At 31.3% G+C, this 22306-nt stretch overlaps 1 protein-coding gene and 1 non-coding gene across 2 annotated transcripts; one reads left to right on the top strand and one right to left on the bottom strand.

Moving 5' to 3' along the window:
* Positions 1 to 11198: 11198 nt before the first annotated feature.
* LOC141664789 (uncharacterized) lies at positions 11199 to 12056 on the top strand. Its single transcript, XM_074470743.1, has one exon. The coding sequence runs from the start codon at positions 11199 to 11201 to the stop codon at positions 12054 to 12056; it is 858 nt and encodes a 285-aa protein (XP_074326844.1).
* Positions 12057 to 17956: 5900 nt separating this feature from the next.
* On the bottom strand, positions 17957 to 18174 carry LOC141669852 (small nucleolar RNA U3). Its single transcript, XR_012554105.1, has one exon. It is a non-coding gene; the product is annotated as a small nucleolar RNA U3 (small nucleolar RNA).
* Positions 18175 to 22306: the final 4132 nt, after the last annotated feature.

Raw genomic sequence — 22306 nt, 5'->3', positions numbered from 1 at the left:
CATATTTAGATAAGTTTGAATTATAATAATTCAATGCATTTTAGTTTATTTCGAATTTTATATTAGAACTTGGCCCAATATTCAAAAAATACTCGAAATTTGACTACATGACCCGGCTGAAAAATATCGTCACATTCTACTTTTAGTAAATTTAAATTACAAGTTCGGCGAGAAATCTTACCAATAATGTGAAATTTTTTAATATCTTATTTTTATATAAATTAATGTGTTTAAGGTCTTTATAGGATCAAGTCAATTAATTACTTGTATTAAAATTACTAACTTCGCTGGAAGTGCATCATTGTTTTTTGGATTTTAAAAATATTCAAAATTTGACATGAGATCTCACGAGATTTGTTAAAACTACGATGATATATTAAATCGATTTATTTTTTATTTTTCACTTAAAAAAACTAGCTTCTTAAAAAATAACTATTTTAGATACTCAATATTCATTGATGAAGGTAAGATAGTGCAAAAATTTTGAATTAATTTTATATTTTGAATTATTCAAATAAAAGTTATATCTATACTATATTGTAGTATTTGATTCAATATATTTTTTATTATTTAAAGAAAATATATATATTGTTCAATAATTTGAATGAATTAACCATTTTAAATGATATTTATGAAACTTTATCGAATTGAAAAATATTTAATTTTAGGAGAATAGTATACAATGTTATCAAATTATTATATGAAGAAATATTATAGTCGTAATGAAACAAATTTAAAAATGGTTTAAATAACAATAAATTACATTTTATTTCTTCAAATTCTTCAAAAAATCATGAATATCAATATTAAGTCTTTATAATATATAATTTATTTTTATATTAAAACAATAGATATGGATGGTTTGTAAATGATAATGTGAATACCATATATAAATTATTACAATTTATTTATTACATAATTTTAATTTTTGAATAAATATAAATGCATGTTATTTAAGTAATCAATTGCCTCACTAGATGTTAATAATGAATATACATGTACATAAATTAGATATTTAGCATGTAATAATTGAAACCATCGTAATTTACTAATAAATGTAACATATGATAATTTACATGCTGACACACACATATAACTTAATCTTATTTTCTTAACATTAGTGTAAATAAAAAATTAATATTTTTTCATGCATACATATGTTGAATTTCAGAAACTAACATTTTTCATTAAAATCAACTTTTATATTAATAGTAGGGTAAATTTTACATTATTGTATATTATGATTGCAAGTCATTCTGACTTCAGTTATGCAATTTTTATCTTTTTAAATTGAAGAAGTTAATTGTAAGTTAGTAATAAACTCGGTAATAATACAGACCAATACACATAATTTTTTTAAAAAAAATCAAAATTTTTAGTCAACTCTGTATCAACATATATATGTTAATTTTTAGCTTTTTTTTGTAAACATATTAACGGCATTCTACATATTAAGTTTAATTATTTCGTTTTAATCATACACTAACTACCCTATTTATATTCATTAATTAAATATAAATTATATAACACAAACAAGAATATATATATATTTTGCTTGATGAGTTATATTAGAAATGTTGTGTAATTTGATAATGTCTTGTATGAAAATAATACACATTGATAAACAATCAACTTGTATTTGATATACATTAGACATTATACAACATTTACAAATAAAAAATTAATTGAAAATATTATAATTGCATGATGCATATAAAAACTCTTGAAAATGACCCGTGCTTCATATAGGTTATTATACTAGTTCTTTCCTAATTCCCCAACTACATAATCAATAACATAATTGATAACATGGTTAGAGTCAGTAATATTATAATATAGAGATTTAAGAAGTTGTCACAAGATCAACTCCGTTTGTTTATTGCATTTCCAAATGTAAAGAGCCGTTTATATAAGTCACTTTCTCCCCAACTTTCTAGAGAAAACTTTATTTGCAACTCTAAAATATTGGGATGTGATCAATACAATTAATCTAATTACCTAAATAATCATTACTAAAGACTTTTTAAGTTCATTTGATTTTATAAAAAAACAAAAAGAAACAAAGATGATTATTAGAGACGCAACACTAAACTGCACCTTGTTTGTACCTAATTATCAATCACATTAAAAAGTTGTGTATCATAAGAGGCATTTGTTGAACAGTGTGATTATTATTGAAAGAAATGAAGTAGTTATCTTTATCCAGTCCTTAAACATTGATTATATGTAAGCATAATATTGGAATATTAATATGCGATATGCCTCGATAGTCGCTGATTGAACTATATTTAGTAATAGAAGGAGCTTACAAGAAATGAAAATTCAAAAATAATTAAATGATAAAAAAATGAAGCGGGAAAAGATACATAATATAGATAAAGATGTCAAGAACTTGCAATTTATTATGATCTCAATGTCGGAATTAATCCAAAAATTTGTTATAATTTTTTTATTTAGTTATAAACATTGTTGTGAACACATATTAGCAGTTATTGACTTCGTAGTATAAGCTACTCAGCTGTATCTTTAGTATGGGCTCAGTATTTTGCTTAAAGCTATTTTTCAGTTTGTTATCTATTTTCTATATCTGCATGTAATGTATTTGAACGTAAAAAAATACACTAATCTTTCTTTTATCTTCTCATTTTTATACATACAATTCAGTGTTCTTTATTTTTTTGAGTATGTGTGTGATCAAACTATGAGCTTGAAATCATACACTTGATATCAGATCCAAACACTTAACTTGAGGATCCCCCAAACAATCAACAAACCACACATACACCAAAAGGCAATAAATGGACTGCTGGCTTGAACTATGTACCCGATGTTCGCGAGACACAACCACACAACATCTTCATTGAAGATGAAAGCATTCATGCAAGCTCAAGGATTGTGGGAGGCTATGAAACCCTACGACCCGAAGCTAGTTGTTGAAGTGAAAATGAACAAGATTGAAATGGTTGCAAATTACCATGACATCTCAAAATATATACTGTTGTCTGTTGCTGAGAAGAAATCCGTCAAGGAAGCTTGTGATGTAATCAAAATGATGTGCATGGTAGAAAATTGAGTGAAAGTCGCAAAAATGCAAACGTTAAAAGATGAGTTTGAATATAAAATGAAGGAGAAAGAGTAACTTGAAGATTACAATATGAAACTAAACGAATAGTATACAATATACAAGCCTTGAGAGAAAAGATGGTGGAAGCTTATATTGTGAAGAAATTATTAAGGCCAGTCCCATCAAATTTCTACAGATTGCTTTAATGATTGAGCAATTTAGGGTCTTAAATAGAAGATGTCAGTAGAAGAGGTAATATGGCATTTGAAAGCTCATTAAGAGAGGATTCATGGGCATGTTAAAGATAATGTGAATCGGCTGCTTTTAACTCAGTAAGATTGGAATCAAAAATTAGAATTTTGAGGATTACATGGCAAAAACCGTGGCAACCGGAGAATATGTCACATAAAAGGTACAACGAACCAAGAGGCAGAAGGATATTATGGTTTAAATAGTGGACGTGACTAGAGAAGGATAAAGTGTGACAACCCGGGTCAATTCCGAGTAATTTTCAAAAAATATGTCAAGCCCCGATTTCAATAAGTCGAAATATATTGGCTCAAATGTAGTAAATTTTCGTAGTCTACAAACCCACCACATGTCCTCAATATATCATGATTTATTGGTGCACTTAGTAGTAGTACTTTGTTTTATAAACTGGACTTCCTAGATGTGGGACTGAGGTATTACAGACTCCCCCAATTAAACTTCTAACTTCCTCGTCAATCGAAAAGAGACAACCCATAGTTCCAAGATTGTATCTCTCTGGCCTTGTGGAATAATACCGGCAATTTTCGTGTTCCCCCCTCCAGACCTCTGATTCCCATTAGGGGATAATACCACCAGCCTTCGTGTCCCCACCTCCCGAAACTTGACGATTCCAATATTTCATAGCCGGCTCTGATACCATACGTAATAACTCGGGTAAAATCCCGAGTGTTAACAAAAATTAACTAAAGTATCGATTATAAGTCTGACATAAGTAGTCGAAACCTTCTTGGGTAGTTCTGAATCCATCCACTGATCCTCAAAAGATAATGATTTGTTGGTGTACTTAGTAATAATACTTTTCCTTACAAATTGAAGAAAAGTTCTAAATTTACTCGATGTGTGACTAGGTGTTACATAAAGTGTTACAACTGTAATACCTATAGATACTACGCTTTTGTATTTTTGTTGATAATCAAACAATATCAGATTTTTTATATATATTATGATTCTTGTCCAATATAGGAACATTTATTAGCCAAGTTAAGAGTTGGTAAAATAGAAATATATTTAATAAAATATGATATGTAAGGTATAAAATAAAATGACTAAATATGATATAAGATAAATTTAAGTTAGGTTACATATGTTTGATGTATATGTTAATATATTTTGAAATGGTCTGATTAGGTCTTAAATAGTCGATTTGGATGTGAAAATCGAACCGTAAAATAGGTTTGATTTAAATCAACCTAAACTAAATCAAGCCGATAAAATATATGAAAAAATGGTTTGAACGGTTTGATTCAGTTCAGCTCGGTAGGTTTGATTTTTTTTGCTTAGCCCTACCTGTAATGCATGTTTTTAAAATAAAGATTGTAAGCTTAAGTTGGGTACATCTTTCATGACTAACTCTAAACCTTTTGAATTATTATACACTAAACTATCGCTGACTTCCGTTGACAATACTAAGTGCTCTATATATTATTTTTATTGATGTTGATAATCGTACATCATCTGACTTTATCCTCTATATATTATTTTAATTGATATTTATGCATTTTATCAATTAAAAAATATTTTCAAAAAATTATATCAAATGTCTATTATTTCTGTATATTCGAACAATGAAGGCCTAACACAACACTTCACTCTATTTAATTTTCTTTCAGATATCACATTTTACAACACCACATCATACCTCGGATCATAATGTTCTCGCTTATTATCGTCATGACCAAGTTATCCAAACTGGACTTACTTAACTTCATCAAGTTTCTGCTCTCATAAGATTTTAGTCTCATGCTTTTTTTTCTAGCTGTTTATCTAGTTTATCTAACAATTCACATGTCATCAAAATTAAATCCCTCTTGCAGCCCATTAGATTATTTTTGTCAAACTCGAACCTGTAACCGTCTCAAAGTTTTTGTATGCCTATATTGTTATTCTAAATTCACTCCATTCCTATTTCTTAGTTACTAATGTGCCAAATCTACATGTAATTATTTTAGAACAAGAACCTAATGGCTTTATTTTTTCCAACATATCAGGTTTGTGGAGAGGTTTCATCATTTTATGCTCCAACTGTATCACAAAATACCGAGATCCAATGCTAGACACTTCAACACATCCTAACTAATTACACAATCTCATCTAATACCACTTTCCATTACTCTTTTAGAATTCCTCTACAACCAGCCCATAATAGACTCCATTTATAACTCCAGCACCAGAATCACCATCTCACAAGTATCTCACCGGTTTGAGATATATAATAATAGCCCATTATCACCCGCCATATCATTGTACAGTCCATCGTTATCAATTATCGATGATTCATCCCATACTAATAATGTTTTTATTGAGGCCTCAGCTCTTCCTCCTAGATCTACAAGACTGGAAGTCTAATTTAAAGAACTTTAACAAAATCTTTGGTAACTACAGTACATCCCATCTCATTCCGCCAATATTTGAACTTGCATATGTCAGTTAAGCATCAAAAGTTACTAATTGGCGTCTCGCCATGTCATATGTATATCGTGCCGATTCATAATGACATATGAGACATTGTGCCCAAAACTGAATAGATAGTATCATAATGATATATGATACTAATTGCCTATAAGTTGGTGTTTCGAATTAAATGCCTAATCACTTTAGGACTTAATACTAATATGACAGGAGTATGTATAATATTCAATGATTAAATGATATAGTATAATTATTACCAATCTATTATCCCCTAACTCATATTACCATTATTATAATAGGTATAACATTTCATGTTTAAATGGTGTACCATTTTCATCTATTATCCACTTTAAAGACTCCAAGCTCAATTGATGACTTATATCTTGTAACATATATTTAAGAATTCTAGGCGAGGAATAAAGATTGAATTTAAATTTAAATATGCATATGTGTCGTTATGAAAAATCATGGTGGTTATGAAAGTGAAACACTTAGCTGATGAAGTAAATTTTTAATTCACAAAATATCAATTGCATCATTTGCAACAGTTTTGTATTCAGTTTTGTATTTTTAAGTGGACTTTCAAGAGATAGGATTCGAGCCTAAATAGGAAACATATCCGTTGGTAGAGATGTATCATTATTTACATCCCAATATTAATCAAATATTATTCAAGATTGAGTTTTTATTTAGGTAGAGATCATTATTGATAGTACCTTTCTAATATGTCAGAACTCATTTAAGATCAATCCAATATGTGTTACAGGTTGAGAATGCATTACTGAGATAAATTGTTCACAGTGAAGCACATGTCAGAACGTGTAATGGATATGTATCGCAAACCTTCAACAAGTTGACGATAAGGAATTGGAACACAATTTGAGATGCTTAATCTATGTAAATAAGAGGGAAGAACACATAGGTATAACAGTATCTTTAAAACCATCCATTTTGTATAAAGCTAGTAAGTCATATATATGCATTATTTGTGAGATATAAATTTTGGTTGGGAGTAAGGATTACTTCCACCCCGAGAAAAGTGGTGAGTTTGCCTAGTTCCTTGAGAGAGAATTTTTTATCTAATTTATCGAATGAAATTGTTGTCACTTGTAACTACAATATCATCAATATGCACATTTTTATCATGCGTATCCTATTTTTTTGAAAATTTACAAAGGATACGCATGTCAGACGTGCGTATCGACTGTTTACTATAACAGAGACATGCATATCCTTTGTAATTTTTTTAAAAAAAAGGTGCGCATGATATGAATGCGCATTCAGTGGGTATTATAGGCAGTTTTCCTGCATGTGGGTATTTTGGGTACCAGACCCCCAAATGGTGGGTATTTTGGGTTTTTACTACTTTCCGGTTTCAAATGCCCAAAATACCCACATGCGGGAAAACTGCCATTTTTACCAACTGAATGCACATTTGTAACATGCGTATCCTATTTTTTTTGAAAATTTACAAAGGATACGCATGAGTGGATACGCATGTCTGACATGCGTATCCTTTGTATTTTTTTTTTAAAAAAGGGTACGCATGATATGAATGCGCATGCAGTAGGTATTATGGGCAGTTTTCCCGCATGTGGGTATTTTGGGCACCAGACCCCCAAATGGTGGGTATTTTGGTTTTTTACCCTTAAATTTTTTCTTTAAAGGTGGGAAAAAATTCAATTGCTATTGATTATAAAATGACCAATATCATCAACATGCACAATTAAGAAGATAATAATTTTATAAGAGTTATATATGAACTAGGATGCATCAACAAATGAGTAGCAAAAATAAAAATTAAGCATAAAACTTTTGAGCTTTTTGTTCCACACAAGAGGTGCTTTTTTGAGGCCGTAAATTGAGTTAACATAGGCGACACATGTCTGGGACAATAGGGATGAACAAAGACAAAGTGTTGTGTCTTGAACGCTTCATGATCGAGCATACTATTAAGAAATGCATTACTTATGTCAAGTTGATGAAAAGCACATCCATATGATAGAAAAAGAGTAAGTATCATGCAAATTATGACTGATTTTATGAAATGACTGAAAATTTATGAAAAATCCGTTCCTTGTTCATGTTGAAACTTCCTTTGCAATCACTCGTGCTTCGTATAGTTCACCATATATATTAGTTAATAGATTAGACTTCTATGATGTGCAAATTCATATAATAACTACTTTATGGGGATTCCATCATATAATTATCATATAATTTCTCTTTGTATATCATTGTAAAACACACTCATTTCTGTTTAGCATTCAAGGGAACAATATCAATAACATTTTTTAAATAAAAATTTAATAATTTTTAAAGTTTATGAATACTTATATATTATGCTCCTGGTCTATATATTTAATAGATAATAAAATGTATTCATATATTCTAAATTATAACAAGCAAACTTAGCCAAAATATGTAATATGTTAACCTTTAATTTTTATAATACAGTTTTGAATTGTTAAATCTTTTACATAAAGTTGATTGTACTAAATAATAGACTACTCAAAATTCTAACATTCCAATTCTCTCCAATAATATATCTTAGTGAATATTTATATAATTATTTCTAAAGTTACGACTCACCATTATATATAATTTTATATTGTTTGCTCCTGAGACTTATGGTTATAATTATATAGTAATCATTTTTAATACTTAATTGCTTATACTAAAATTTCATTAAAAGAATATATAACATATACAAATGAAAAATATAAACATGTAGGTAGTCTAATTTGAACTAAAGGTTATTTCTTTAAAAGTGCTGGAATTAGTATGCTCAATGACTGGTGGATTGCTTCCGACCAAACATATTTAATCAATTGTTTAGTCAAGGAAATAGGCCTGGGAAGAGCTTTATTTGGAAACAATTGATAGAGAGGAAACCAAAATAATCAAGAGTATACATTATGGAAATGGTGTTTAGTCTGCTGCTGCTGGCCTTCTCGAGGCTGTGAGTTAATTTTTGAAAGAATGCCCAAAATACACTATTTTGCATTTCAAGTGCCCAAAATAACCACATGCGGGAAAGCTGCCACTTTTACCGACTGAATGCGCATTTTTATCATGCGTATCCTATTTTTTTGAAAATTTACAAAGGATACGCATGTCAGACGTGCGTATCCACTGTTTACTATAGCAGAGACATGCATATCCTTTGTAATTTTTTTAAAAAAATGTGCGCATGATATGAATGCGCATTCAGTGGGTATTATAGGTAGTTTTCCTGCATGTGGGTATTTTGGGTACCAGACCCCCAAATGGTGGGTATTTTGGGTTTTTACTACTTTCCGGTTTCAAGTGCCCAAAATACCCACATGCGGGAAAACTGCCATTTTTACCAACTGAATGCGCATTTGTAACATGCGTATCCTATTTTTTTGAAAATTTACAAAGGATACGCATGAGTGGATACGCATGTCTGACATGCGTATCCTTTGTAATTTTTTTTTAAAAAAGGGTACGCATGATATGAATGCGCATGCAGTAGGTATTATGGGAAGTTTTTCCGCATGTGGGTATTTTGGGCACTAGACCCCCAAATGGTGGGTATTTTTGTTTTTTACCCTTAAATTTTTTCTTTAAAGGTGGGAAAAAATTCAATTGCTATTGATTATAAAATGACCAATATATTAATCATTTTAAAGAACAAAATTTTTGACTCATAAAGATTGGATATTTACTGTCCAATTAAAACTCATCTCCATGTTTTCACATAATTGTATTCTTATCTTTTAATCAAATGGAAGAAATCATAAAGTACACACAAACATAAAAAAAACTTACATATACTAAATCCTTAGAATGAGGAAATAAGTAGTGAACAATAATCTGTATTGCAATTGATTTCACTTTCAAACCTTTGAAACAATCAAAATAAATATAAATTTGATGAGGGTTGTATATGCTTAGAATCTCAAATGTTATATTTCAGAAATTGAACTAATTTCTTTCTGAAATAAAACAATCACAATAACAAAAACGTACTAAATTTTGAAGATATATCAAATAGTTAATTAATTATATAAAAACCAAGTTCACCAGTGTAATGGAAACATGGTCATTCCATTCCTAGATCAACAGCTGGATTTTCTAAAAACATTGTTAAACTTCTTTACTCCCTTTTATTTAGTAAAAAATTTTAAAAAAAGAAAATAATTATTTAATGATATAAAACTCTTTTTACATGTTTCCTCTAGCTGTAAGGATTATTGGAGTTCCCATTTTATCACTGGCAGTAGGAAGAAATTTTGCAATTAATGTTCAAATTCAACCCTAAAAGACCAACTGAAATTCATCTCAAAGCCCACATCACTCCCAATATCAGCTACATATATAGATGTATCAATTGATCATGCTAAAAAGAAGGCAATTCAACAGATAAATAAGAAGTATACAATCATATTATATCCCCATAAGAAACTCAAAACTTTAATCTTTTCAGAGTTGATAATGATAAAAAATGAGCAGAAACCCGACTAATAAAATTGATCAAACCTCACCATAAATTTCATGCATCCGGCAAAGTTAAGCTCTTATATAGGAGCATACAAACCATACTTGATGTGGGCTAAACCTTAATATAGAAGTTTAAATAAATAGAAAGTACACTAATATTAAATATTACTCATAGTTCTCCATCTACCAGAGTTGCCTAGTTTAGCTATCTTGGGCTCACATTTTGTCCGTTTCTTGCCTCCGGCGTCTTGAGTAGCATTCAGTAGAACACCCCTTGAATCAACATCTTGAGCAGGAGGACCCCCTGCAGCTGCTTCTTCTGCACCCTTTTCAGGTTCCTGTTCCAATATTGACCTCTTTCTTTCCCTGCAAATGTGCTTCCGCTGGAAGTACTGTTCAGGTTTAGCTGGGAGGCCAATAACCTCCATCCTAGAATAGGTACCCTCATGACTCTCCCCTTCATCAGCCATAAGCTTGCCTTTAGATTCACCCTATGGCTCAGACACCTGAACTTCCTCTTCGGGGATACTATCATCTGTATCACAGAAATATTCTTTGTTCCACTTGAATATTGTCGGAAAAATAATCTTAAACTTGTTTTAATTGTTTAATTGTTTTAAATAAATTGTTTTGTTTATTTGTAATAGTCAGGCATTAGTTAGATTGTTGACCTGATCTTTTGTGTCGTTGAGTTAATGTAGGAACTGAAGGAATAAGTCTCAAACATGTAGTTGCATTAGGAGAGTTAGTTATCAACGTGACCCTTGTTTTTAGCCACTCTAGTTGTGCACTTTCTATTTATTTGTATTACTTCTGTATTAAAAAATACAACAGCACACTAGTTTTGTTCTCCTTTCTCAGGTTCATATTTTATTTCTCTATTATATATAAATAAAAGTTCTACAGTTGGTATCAGAGCCTCATGATCTAGGGCTTGTGAGTTATTTTTATACATACACTTATATATATATATTATCTTTCATATTCCATGGCTTTAAACAACTTCTCAGTCTCTATTCCATTGTTCAAAGAAGATCATCATAATTCATGGGCTATCAAAATGAAATCATATTTGAAAGCTATGAGTTTGTGGGAAGCAATTGAGAGTGATGTTGAGTCAATCCCTCTTCCACAAAATCCAACAGCAGCCCAAATCAAAAAACATGATGAAGAAGTGGCAAGAGAAGTAAAGGCACTTTCATGTCTACATTCGGCTGTGTCGGAAGAGATCTTTACAACTATTATGGGTTGTGATACTCCTAAAGAAGCATGGAAAAAAATTAAGGAAGAATTTGAAGGCAACGAACAAACCAAACTGATGCAAATTCTGAACCTTAAGAGAGAGTTTGAGATGATGAGAATGAAAAATAATGAAGGCGTCAAGGAATATGTGAGTAGATTGATGTCCATCGTTAACCAAATCAAATTACTTGGTGAAGACTTCTCAACTCAAAGAGTTGTGGACAAATTTTTAGTGACTCTTCCCGAGAGGTATGAAACTAAAACTTCCTTACTTGAAGATACTAAAGATCTCTCGAAATTAACTGTTTCAGAATTGATCAATTCACTTCACGCCGTGGACCAAAGGAGATCAATGATGGAGGAAGATATTGGAGGAAGAAATGAGGGACTCCTATTAGCTAAAGCTTCATCCTCAAAAGGCACAGGCAACAAAATTCAATACAACCATTGTTATAAGATGGGTCATGAAGAAAAAGACTGCTGGCACAAAGGAAAGCTACAATGTTTTAAATGCAAAAGATACGGGCATCTGGAAAAGAATTGTAGATCCCAAATGGACGAAGAAGACATGGCACATTTGATCGAGGGAGAACCACTTCTGTAGAGTTGTGGGTGAGAAGTGCACCCTGGAGAGAAGTACTCCAAAATTGTTTTTGATGAGAAGTGAATCAAACTTTATAGTGGTGAGAAGTGCATCACAAAATGAAGAGATGCTAGTGAGAAGTACATCATAAAATGAAGAGAAGTGCTTCATAAGTTTAAGATTATGGGAGTGAATGTTGGAAAAATGATCTTAAACTTGTTTTAATTGTTTAATTGTTTTAAATAAATTGTTTTGTTTATTTGTAATAGTCAGGCATCAGTTAGATTGTTGACCTGATCTTCTGTGTCGTTGAGTTAATGTAGGAACTGAAGGAATAAGTCTCAAACATGTAGTTGCATTAGGAGAGTTAGTTTTCAACGTGACCCTTGTTTTTAGCCACTCTAGTTGTTCACTTTCTATTTATTTATATTACTTCTGCATTAAAAATAGAACATCACACTAGTTTTGTTCTCCCTTCTTAGGTTCATATTTTGTTTCTCTGTTAGATATAAATAAAAGTTCTATAAATATATCCTTTCCTTGTCTTGCAGAATCGTACATACAAGGAACCAATTCCAGTACATCCTCACAATCTTCCGTTGAATGATCAACGGAAAGACACGTAAGGAAGTTTTGAGGAGATTCCAGATAAACAATGTTAACCCTAGCCATAAATTTATCAGAATGACCATGAATCACAGTCATAAGAACAGTAGGTCGGGATGCACCCACATCAATCTCCACACAGACTAGAGCTTTATCATAAGGGGACTTATTCTTAGCACTCACAAGAGTTTGTCTATGAAATGCTATAGGCCTACCTATATATAGCACTACATATATAGCATAACCCTTCAACAGACCAATAACTGAAAGGAATATTAGAGATCTCAATCCAAACATTTTCTTTGTTCAAAGGATAAACAGTTTGAAAATGCTCAAACCATTTGTGCACATGAATTCTCTGACCATCAATATATAGAGGACTGCAGTTAATGGCTTTGGAAGCAGATTGAGTATTTTCAAATTTCAAAACCAAATAACCCAATTGATGGAAATAAACATCGGTAAGACCAACTTTATGATATTTCTCTACAAGAGCATCCTTAATTTTAGTTTTATGATATCAGTATTTGCAATCACATTATTATCGAAGTAACCTAAGCAACTACTCTTCCAATAATCACAAGCATTTTGTAAAAATTCATGTGAAGGTTTGACAAGTAAAATACCATTATTCTTGTTAACCACATTCTCAAGATAAAAAGTGAATGAAGATTCATTAGCTTGCTCCTCGATAAGCGATTTTGTGGCATCCCTTCCTGGCCTAGATAATTTCGAGTGAGAGGCTTGTTGATCTTCGTATCCAACAGATTTTTTCATGCCAGAGAAAGGTGAAAGCTTATTAGAGAGAGCTACAGGTTGTTTTTGTGAGTCCATTGCAAGAAAATTTTCGAATGCAGGTTAGAGATCTGTGAGGAGAGAGGAAGGGGTGCAGAGATGGAAAGGTTTGTCGAACCGAAAAATAAGGTTAAAAATGTTTTGGGAAGAGAAAAGAGAAAATGGAGATGATATCGAGGAAGTCTCCATTATTAATTTCCGTTTAGAAGCGGCCTACATTTTTTTCATTTGATTTTGTAATCAAGAGGAAACAACCAAAATAGGAGCTTCTTGATAATTTCTTTCTAGCATCCGATACCACTACACGTACATTTCAATTTACTTAACAGGTGTGCTTTCTAACTACTTTTGTTTTTTGGTTTACCATCTAAAATATAATTAATTCAGAATAATCTAAATATTTGAGAGCAATATCAAATGTTATCAAATAACAATCTTGGGATTTATGTCATCTATTTCAAATATTAGTAAAACATCCACTACAAGAATATAAGGCTAAATACAACGAACAAATTCAACCGATCTAAATTCGACCGAATTTGGTCAAATTTATGGTCAACCACGGCTAAATACAACCGCCAACGGTCGAATTTCAATTCGATTGACATAGTGCGGTTGAATTTAGTTAAAAATTCCACTGGTATTTTTGTGCGGTCGAATTTAGCCTTGCCAAAACTGGAGGGAATTTTCCCGCCAACTAAATTATTTTTACGCTCCTAAATTTAACCGCTAGCTGTCCAATATAGCCTTACCAAATGGAGGGATATTTTCCCGCTTTTTTTGTTTGAATTTACTGAAATAGCAAAAAAACAAAATAGCCAAATGCAAAAAAAAAATGATTTCAACCAAAATCGGTTGAAATAATTAAATTGATTGCAAGCGGTTGTATTTAGTAAACGAAAAAACACACAAAAAATAATAATTTAAAAAGTATTTTTAAAAAAATTGAAACAACAATTCACGATTAAATACTAGTTAGTTGTACTAGTCAAACTGAAGTTTGACTGTTAAAATGGCAAACCAAATAAAATTATTTTGATACGAAACTTTGGTTATATCACTAATATATATATATATACACTTTGACATACGGTTGGATCATTGAAAAATATTTTAAAGAAAATCGAAACACCAATCCAAGAACAAACACTAGTTAGTTGTACTAGTCAAACTGAAACTTGATTGTTAAAATGGCTAACCAAATAAAATTATTTTGATATGAAATTTTTGTTATATCACTAATATATATATATATATTGACATTTTAGGTTGGATCGTTGAAAAATATTTTTAAAAAAATCGGAACACCAATTCAGTAATACACACTAATTAGCTATACTAGTCAAACTGAAGCTTGACTGTTAAAATGACAAATCAAATAAAATTATTTTGATTTGAAATTTTGGTTATATCACTAATATACACACACACGCGCACACAGTATCACTCCCAATATCAGCTACATATATAGATGTATCAATTTATCATGCTAAAAAAAGGCAATTCAACAGATTAATAAGAAGTATACAATCACATTATATCCCCATAAGAAACTCAAAACTTTAATCTTTACAATGTTGATAATGATAAAAAATGAGCAGAAACCCGACTAATAAAATTGATCAAACCTCACCATAAATTTCATGGATCCGGCAAAGTTAAGCTCTTGTATAGGAGCATACAAACCATACTTGATGTGGGCTAAACCTTAACATAGAAGTTTATATAAATAGAAAGTACACTAATATTAATTACTCATAGTTCTCCATCTACCAGAGTTGCCTAGTTTAGCTGTCTTGGGCCTCATATTTTGTCCGTTTCTTGCCGCCGGCGTCTTTAGTAGCATTCAGTAGAACACCCCTTGAATCTATATCTTGAGCAGGAGGACCCCCTGCAGCTGCTTCTTCTGCACCCTTTTCAGGTTCCTGTTCCAATATTGACCTCTTTCTTTCCCTGCGAATGTGCTTCCGCTGGAAGTACTGTTCAGGTTTAGCTGGGAGGCCAATAACCACCATCCTAGAATAGGTACCCTCATGACTCTCCCCTTCATCAGCCACAAGCTTGCCTTTAGATTCACCCTGTGGCTCAGAAACCTGAACTTCCTCTTCGGGGATACTATCATCTGTATCACATAAATATTCTTTCTTCCACTTGAATATATCCTTTCCTTGTCTTGCAGAATCGTACATACAAGGAACCAATTCCAGTACATCCTCACAAGCTTCCGTTGAATGATCAACGGAAAGACACATAAGGCAGCTTTGAGGAGATTCCAGATAAATAATGTTAACCCTAGCCATAAATTTATTAGAATGACCAGGAATCACAGTCATAAGAACAGTAGGTCGAGTTGCACCCACATCAATCTCCACACAGACTAGAGCTTGATCAGAAGGGGACTTATTCTTAGCACTCACAAGAGTTTGTGTATGAAATGCTATAGGCCTACCTATAGCACTACATATATAGCATAACCCTTCAACAGACCAATAACTGAAAGGAATATTAGAGATCTCAATCCAAACATTTTCTTTGTTCAAAGGATAAACAGTTTGAAAATGCTCAAACCATTTGTGCACATGAATTCTCTGACCATCAATGTACAAAGGACTACATTCAATGGCTTTGGAAGCAGATTGAGTATTTTCAAATTTCAAAACCAAATAACCTAATTGATGGAAATAAACATCGGTAAGACCAACTTTATGATATTTCTCTACAAGAGCATCCTTAATTTTAGTTTTATCAGTATTTGCAATCACATTATTATCGAAGTAACCTAAGCAACTACTCTTCCAATAATCACAAGCATTTTGTAGAAATTCATGTGAAGGTTTGACAAGTAAATAACCATTGTTCTTGTTAACCACATTCTCAGGATGAAAAGTGAATGAAGATTCATTAGCTTGCTCCTCGATAAGCGATTTTGTGGCATCCCTTCCCGGCCTAGATAATTTCGAGTGAGAGGCTTGTTGATCTTCGTATCCAACAGATTTTTTCATGCCAAAGAAAGGGGAAAGCTTATTAGAGAGAGCTGCAGGTTGTTTTTGTGAGTCCATTGCAAGAAAATTTTCGACTGCAGGTTAGAGATCTGTGAGGAGAGAGGAAGGGGGTGCAGAGATGGAAAGGTTTGTCGAACCGGAAAATAAGGTTAAAAATGTTTTGGGAAGAGAAAAGAGAAAATGGAGATGATATCGAGTAAGTCTCCATAATTAATTTCCGTTTAGAAGGGGCCTACATTTTTTTATTTGATTTTGTAATCAAGAGGAAACAACCAAAATAGGAGCTTCTTGATAATTTCTTTCTAGCATCCGATACCACTACACGTACATTTCAATCTACTTAACAGCTGTGCTTTCTAACAACTTTTGTTTTTTGGTTTACCATCTAAAATATAATAATTCAGAATAATCTAAATATTTGAGAGCAATATCAAATGTTATTAAATAACAATCTTGGGATTTATCTCATCTATTTCAAATATTAGTAAAACATCCACTACAAGAATATAAGGCTAAATACAACGAACAAATTCAACCGATCTAAATTCGACCGAATTCGGTCGAATTTATGGTCAACCACGGCTAAATACAACCGCCAACGGTCGAATTTCAATTCGATTGACATAGTGCGGTTGAATTTAGTTAAAAATTCGACTGGTATTTTTGTGCGGTCGAATTTAGCCTTGCCAAAACTGGAGGGAATTTTCCCGCCAACTAAATTATTTTTACGCTCCTAAATTCAACCGCTAGCTGTCCAATATAGCCTTACCAAATGGAGGGATATTTTCCCGCTTTTTTTGTTTGAATTTATTGAAATAGCAAAAAAAAAACAAAACAGCCAAATGCAAAAAAAAAAAATGATTTCAACCGAAATCGATTGAAATAATTAAATTGATTGCAAGCGGTTGTATTTAGTAAACGAAAAAACACACAAAAAATAATAATTTAAAAAGTATTTTTAAAAAAATCGAAACAACAATTTAGGATTAAATAATAGTTAGATGTACTAGTCAAACTGAAGCTTGACTATTAAAATGACAAACCAAATAAAATTATTTTGATATGAAACTGTGGTTATATCACTAATATATATATATATATATATACACTTTGACATACTATTGGATCATTGAATTTTTTTTAAAGAAAATCGAAACACCAATTCAGGAATAAACACTAGTTAACTGTACTAGTCAAACTGAAACTTGATTGTTAAAATGGCTAACCAAATAAAATTATTTTGATATGAAATTTTTGTTATATCACTAATATATATGTATATATATTGACATCCAAGGTTGGATCGTTGAAAAATATTTTTAAAAAAATCGAAACACCAATTCAGGAATACACACTAGTTAAAAAAGGGTGTTTTACTAATATGTCCCATTTTAAAAGTTGATTTATAAATATGTCCTATTTCTAATTATATTTAGAGATATATCCTATATACCAGATTTTTTATAATTTGTAATTAATCATGGTTAACTTTTTTTTTTCGCTAAATAAAAGTTGAGTGGTTTGTCAGACAACGGCAAGACCACCCCAGCCAGGAAGAACCCAACTGAGAACGATCCTCTACGGCTCTGAATGGTGCACTGACCATGCAGGGCTGTTAATCACGCTCTGGTCCTACAGTCATGATTCATCCACCAGACTTGGTCACCTGTCTCCTTAGAAATCAAGGATACAGAGGTACGATTACTATAGAACAGATCATGTTAAAGTAAGGGCGTAATCATGGGTAACTTTAATAGTTTCAAATGTCATATATAATCTTTTTACGCTACCGTTATATTGTGATATCTTAATGTGCATGATTATATTATTGATGAAAAGAGTTAAATCTAATCCGAAAAGTGTTTATATATACAGGAGACCACATAACTTCTAGAAAATGATGAAAACTAAAATTTAACAAATTATGATGCAACAAATAGAGTGAAACATCACACTGACTTAAGTTTGCAGATCAATGTATAAAACTTTCTCAATCAATAAATATAAATATACATGTATATACACATTGGTGTACCAGTACTACGAATCTTGCATGGCTGCTTGCTTGACTTGTTTTCAGTGATGAAATCGTCATTCCCAACTTAGGCTTACTCGAAGGACACCATGAGTGTTGTTTAACCTTACTTGAAGGATATTATAGTTGTAGTTGATTGCTGACAAAACTTAAAGAATATTTTGTTTTGCTAACACAATCATTCTGTCACTATATCATAGACTCGCTATATCATTCTTTTTATTTTGATTTTTAACAACATCAAATATATATGTATTTACATTTGCAGGCGTTGCTTAATTCTAAAATTTCAATAACAACCGACCCGGGACACTAGATTTTTGAGACAATTCTACTGAACTTAATTATGTATTATATTTTAATGTTGAACATTTTATGTGATCTTTAAGAACCTAAAATCTAGTTTTATGGCTTAGTATTTGTATTATAGGGCATTCTAGTCATATTTAGTATTATTTAAAAAGTAGTTATATATATATATATGAGTTTTACATGAGTTAAAATTAACTAGAGGACATAATTATAATTATTGAATAAAAAAGGACATATCAGTAAAGTAACTCATAAATTTGGGACAGATTGTATAAATCCCCTTTAAAAAATCGAAACACCAATTGAGGAATAAATACTAGTTAGCTAACTGTACTAGTCAAACTGAGGCTTGACTATTAAATCCGACCGATTTTCGACGAGTCGTACTTAGCCGGTTTTCTTGTTGTGATGTCCCTTAACTTATGTTTTCTAAAATATATACTCTCCTTCCACCCAATTTTCCTATAAAATTCTTTACATTGGAATTGGGCATAAGTGAACCAATAAACTTTAATGTAATGTTAAATATATAAATAGAGTATAATGAAGTAATATAGAGAATGTGTAACTTCTAATATTATATATCCTTACTAATTTTGAAAAACTTTGAAACATAAAGAATCGAGAGATGTAGTGTAAATAAGTAAATAAATGAATGGGTAGGAGGAGTAATATTTTACATTAAATGAAATGATGGAAAATGATTATAATTTAAAAGTATGAAATTTAATATCCCAAAAAAAATATAAAATTTAATTGATTTCATGGAACTCTTACAACCACTTTATCATATTTATACTATCTAATAATAAGATAAATACACTTTTTATTGAGTTTAATTAATTTCATGGATTCAAACTTTTACAACAACATTACTATATCTATATTATTTGATAATAAGGTAAGTACACTTTTGGTGGAACACATGTTGTATCAAAGTAACAAATTATGATTTTCATTACATAATTTAATTTAAATGATTATATCCGGTTTGAACCTCTACACCTATATAATTATATCTATAATATTTATTTAATGGGAACACACTTCCACTCAAACACATTTTATAGTACTAAAGTGCCGATTTGATTAAAAAACTATTTAATTGTATTGTAATCATCATGTACGAACCTTTACAAATACATAATTTTATAATATTTAGTATTTTATTTTCTTTAGTTTGTGGGAATCGAACTCAAAATATTTTATTCACCTATATAACCTTATACCACTACACCATATTGTCAAATGTACTTTTTATGATACACATAATATGTAAGTGTGCTAATTGAATATTTTACTGTGCTAAATGAATATTTTAAATAACTTTAAAGATAGCTACTTGCATTCCGCAAAAAAAAGATAGTTACTTGAATATTTGTACAGTTAATTTTAAATAATTGAATTTCAGATATAAAGTTAGACATAATACATAAATGTATTATTATCTTATTTAATAATCATTTTTTAGTTTAAATATATATCTCATATAATTTTAACATAATTTTTATTATAAAAAGTAATTAAAATATACATATATAATTTTTAAAGAAAATATTGAAAATATATTCGCTTATATATAAATAATCTATATTGGTATTACATATTTTGATAAGTTTGAATTATAATAATTCAATGCATTTTAGTTTATTTTGAATTTTAAATTAGAACTTGGCCCAATATTCAAAAAATACTCGAAATTTGACTACATGACCCGGCTGAAAAATATCGTCACATTCTACTTTTAGTAAATTTAAATTACAAGTTCGGCGAGAAATCTTACCAATAATGTGAAATTTTTTAATATCTTATTTTTATATAAATTAATGTGTTTAAGGTCTTTATAGGATCAAGTCAATTAATTAGTTGTATTAAAATTACTAACTTCGCTGAAAGTGCATCATTGTTTTTTGGATTTTAAAAATATTCAAAATTTGACATCTCCAAGAGGATTACTTCAATCCATAAATGGATCGACGCAATTTACATACCTTGCCAGCATTCCTTGGATCGATAAAACCCTCAGGTTGTGTCATGTACACATCCTCTTCAAGGCTTCCATTAAGGAAGGCTGTTTTGATATCCATTTGCCATATTTCATAATCATGGAATGCTGCAATGGCAAGTAAAATCCTTATAGACTTGACCATAGCCACTGATGAGAAAGTTTCATCATAGTCAATACCATGAATTTGTTTGAAACCTTTTGCAACCAGCCTAGCTTTATAGGTCTGAACATTTCCATCCATGCCCTTTTTCTTCTTAAAAACCCATTTGCACCCTATGGGTTTTACCCCTTCAGGTGGATCAACCAAAGTCCATACTTGGTTTTCATACATGGAATCTATCTCGGATTTCATGGCTTCAAGCCATCTCTTAGAGTCTGGACTGTTCATAGCATCTTGGTATGTGAGAGGCACATCTTCATCTATGAGCATCAAATCACCACACCGAGTCATGAGAAATCCATATCTCTCTGGCTCATGGCGAAATCTACCAGATCTACGAACAACCTGTGTTTGTTGAGCATTATCATTATTCTGCTCTTGTTCCACTTCAGGTTCAATGCTATTTTGCGGTTCTCGATCTTCATCGAGATCTATAGTTCTCCCACTGTTTCTTTTGGAAACAAAATCTCTTTCCATGAAGACAGCATCTCAAGCAATAAACACTTTCTGCTCAGAAGGACTATAAAAATAATACGCCTTTGTTTCATTAGGGTATCCTACAAAAATGCACTCTTCGGATTTAGGTCCCAGCTTGTCAAATTCTTGACGTTTCACAAACGCCTTACATCCCCAAACTTTCATAAAGTTCAAGCCTGACCGTTTCTCTTTCCATATCTCATATGGATTCTTTTGAACCTTCTTAGTAGGAACACGGTTAAGTGTGAAAGCCGCTGTTTCTAGAGCGTAACCCCATAAACTAATTGGAAGATCTGCATGACTCATCATCGATCGCATCATGTCCAACAAGGTGCGATTTCTCCTCTCTGAAACTCCATTCCATTGAGGTGTTCCTGGCGGAGTGAGTTGTGATACAATACCACACTCTTTCAAATACTCTCTAAATTCGGTGCTTAAGTATTCACCCCCACGATCGGATCGTAAGATCTTAATACTTGCATCTCCGCCAATTTGCTTCTCTACTTCAACCTTGTATTCTTTAAATTTTTCAAAAGAATCGGATTTGTTCTTTATAAGATATACATATCCATATCTACTGAAATCATCAATAAATGTGATGAAGTAGTAGTAGCCTCCTCTAGCCATTACACGCATTGGGCCACATACATCACTATGTATTAGCTCCAAACGTTTAGTGGCCCTTTGACCCTTACCAGTGAAAGGGGATTTAGTCATCTTACCAAGCAAACAAGATTCGCATTCTTGGTATGATTCAAAATCAAACTTATCCAAGTATCCATCCTTATGTAATTTGGATATGCGTTTCTCATTTATGTGGCCTAGACGACAATGCCAGAGGTATGTTTGATTTGAGTCATTCATTTTAAGTCGTTT

The sequence above is a fragment of the Apium graveolens genome, chromosome 6 (genome assembly GCF_009905375.1).
Source record: "Apium graveolens cultivar Ventura chromosome 6, ASM990537v1, whole genome shotgun sequence".
NCBI classification, from domain to species: domain Eukaryota; kingdom Viridiplantae; phylum Streptophyta; class Magnoliopsida; order Apiales; family Apiaceae; genus Apium; species Apium graveolens.
The sequence above is the reverse complement of the archived record's forward strand: the minus strand, read 5'-3'. Positions and strand labels throughout refer to the sequence as shown.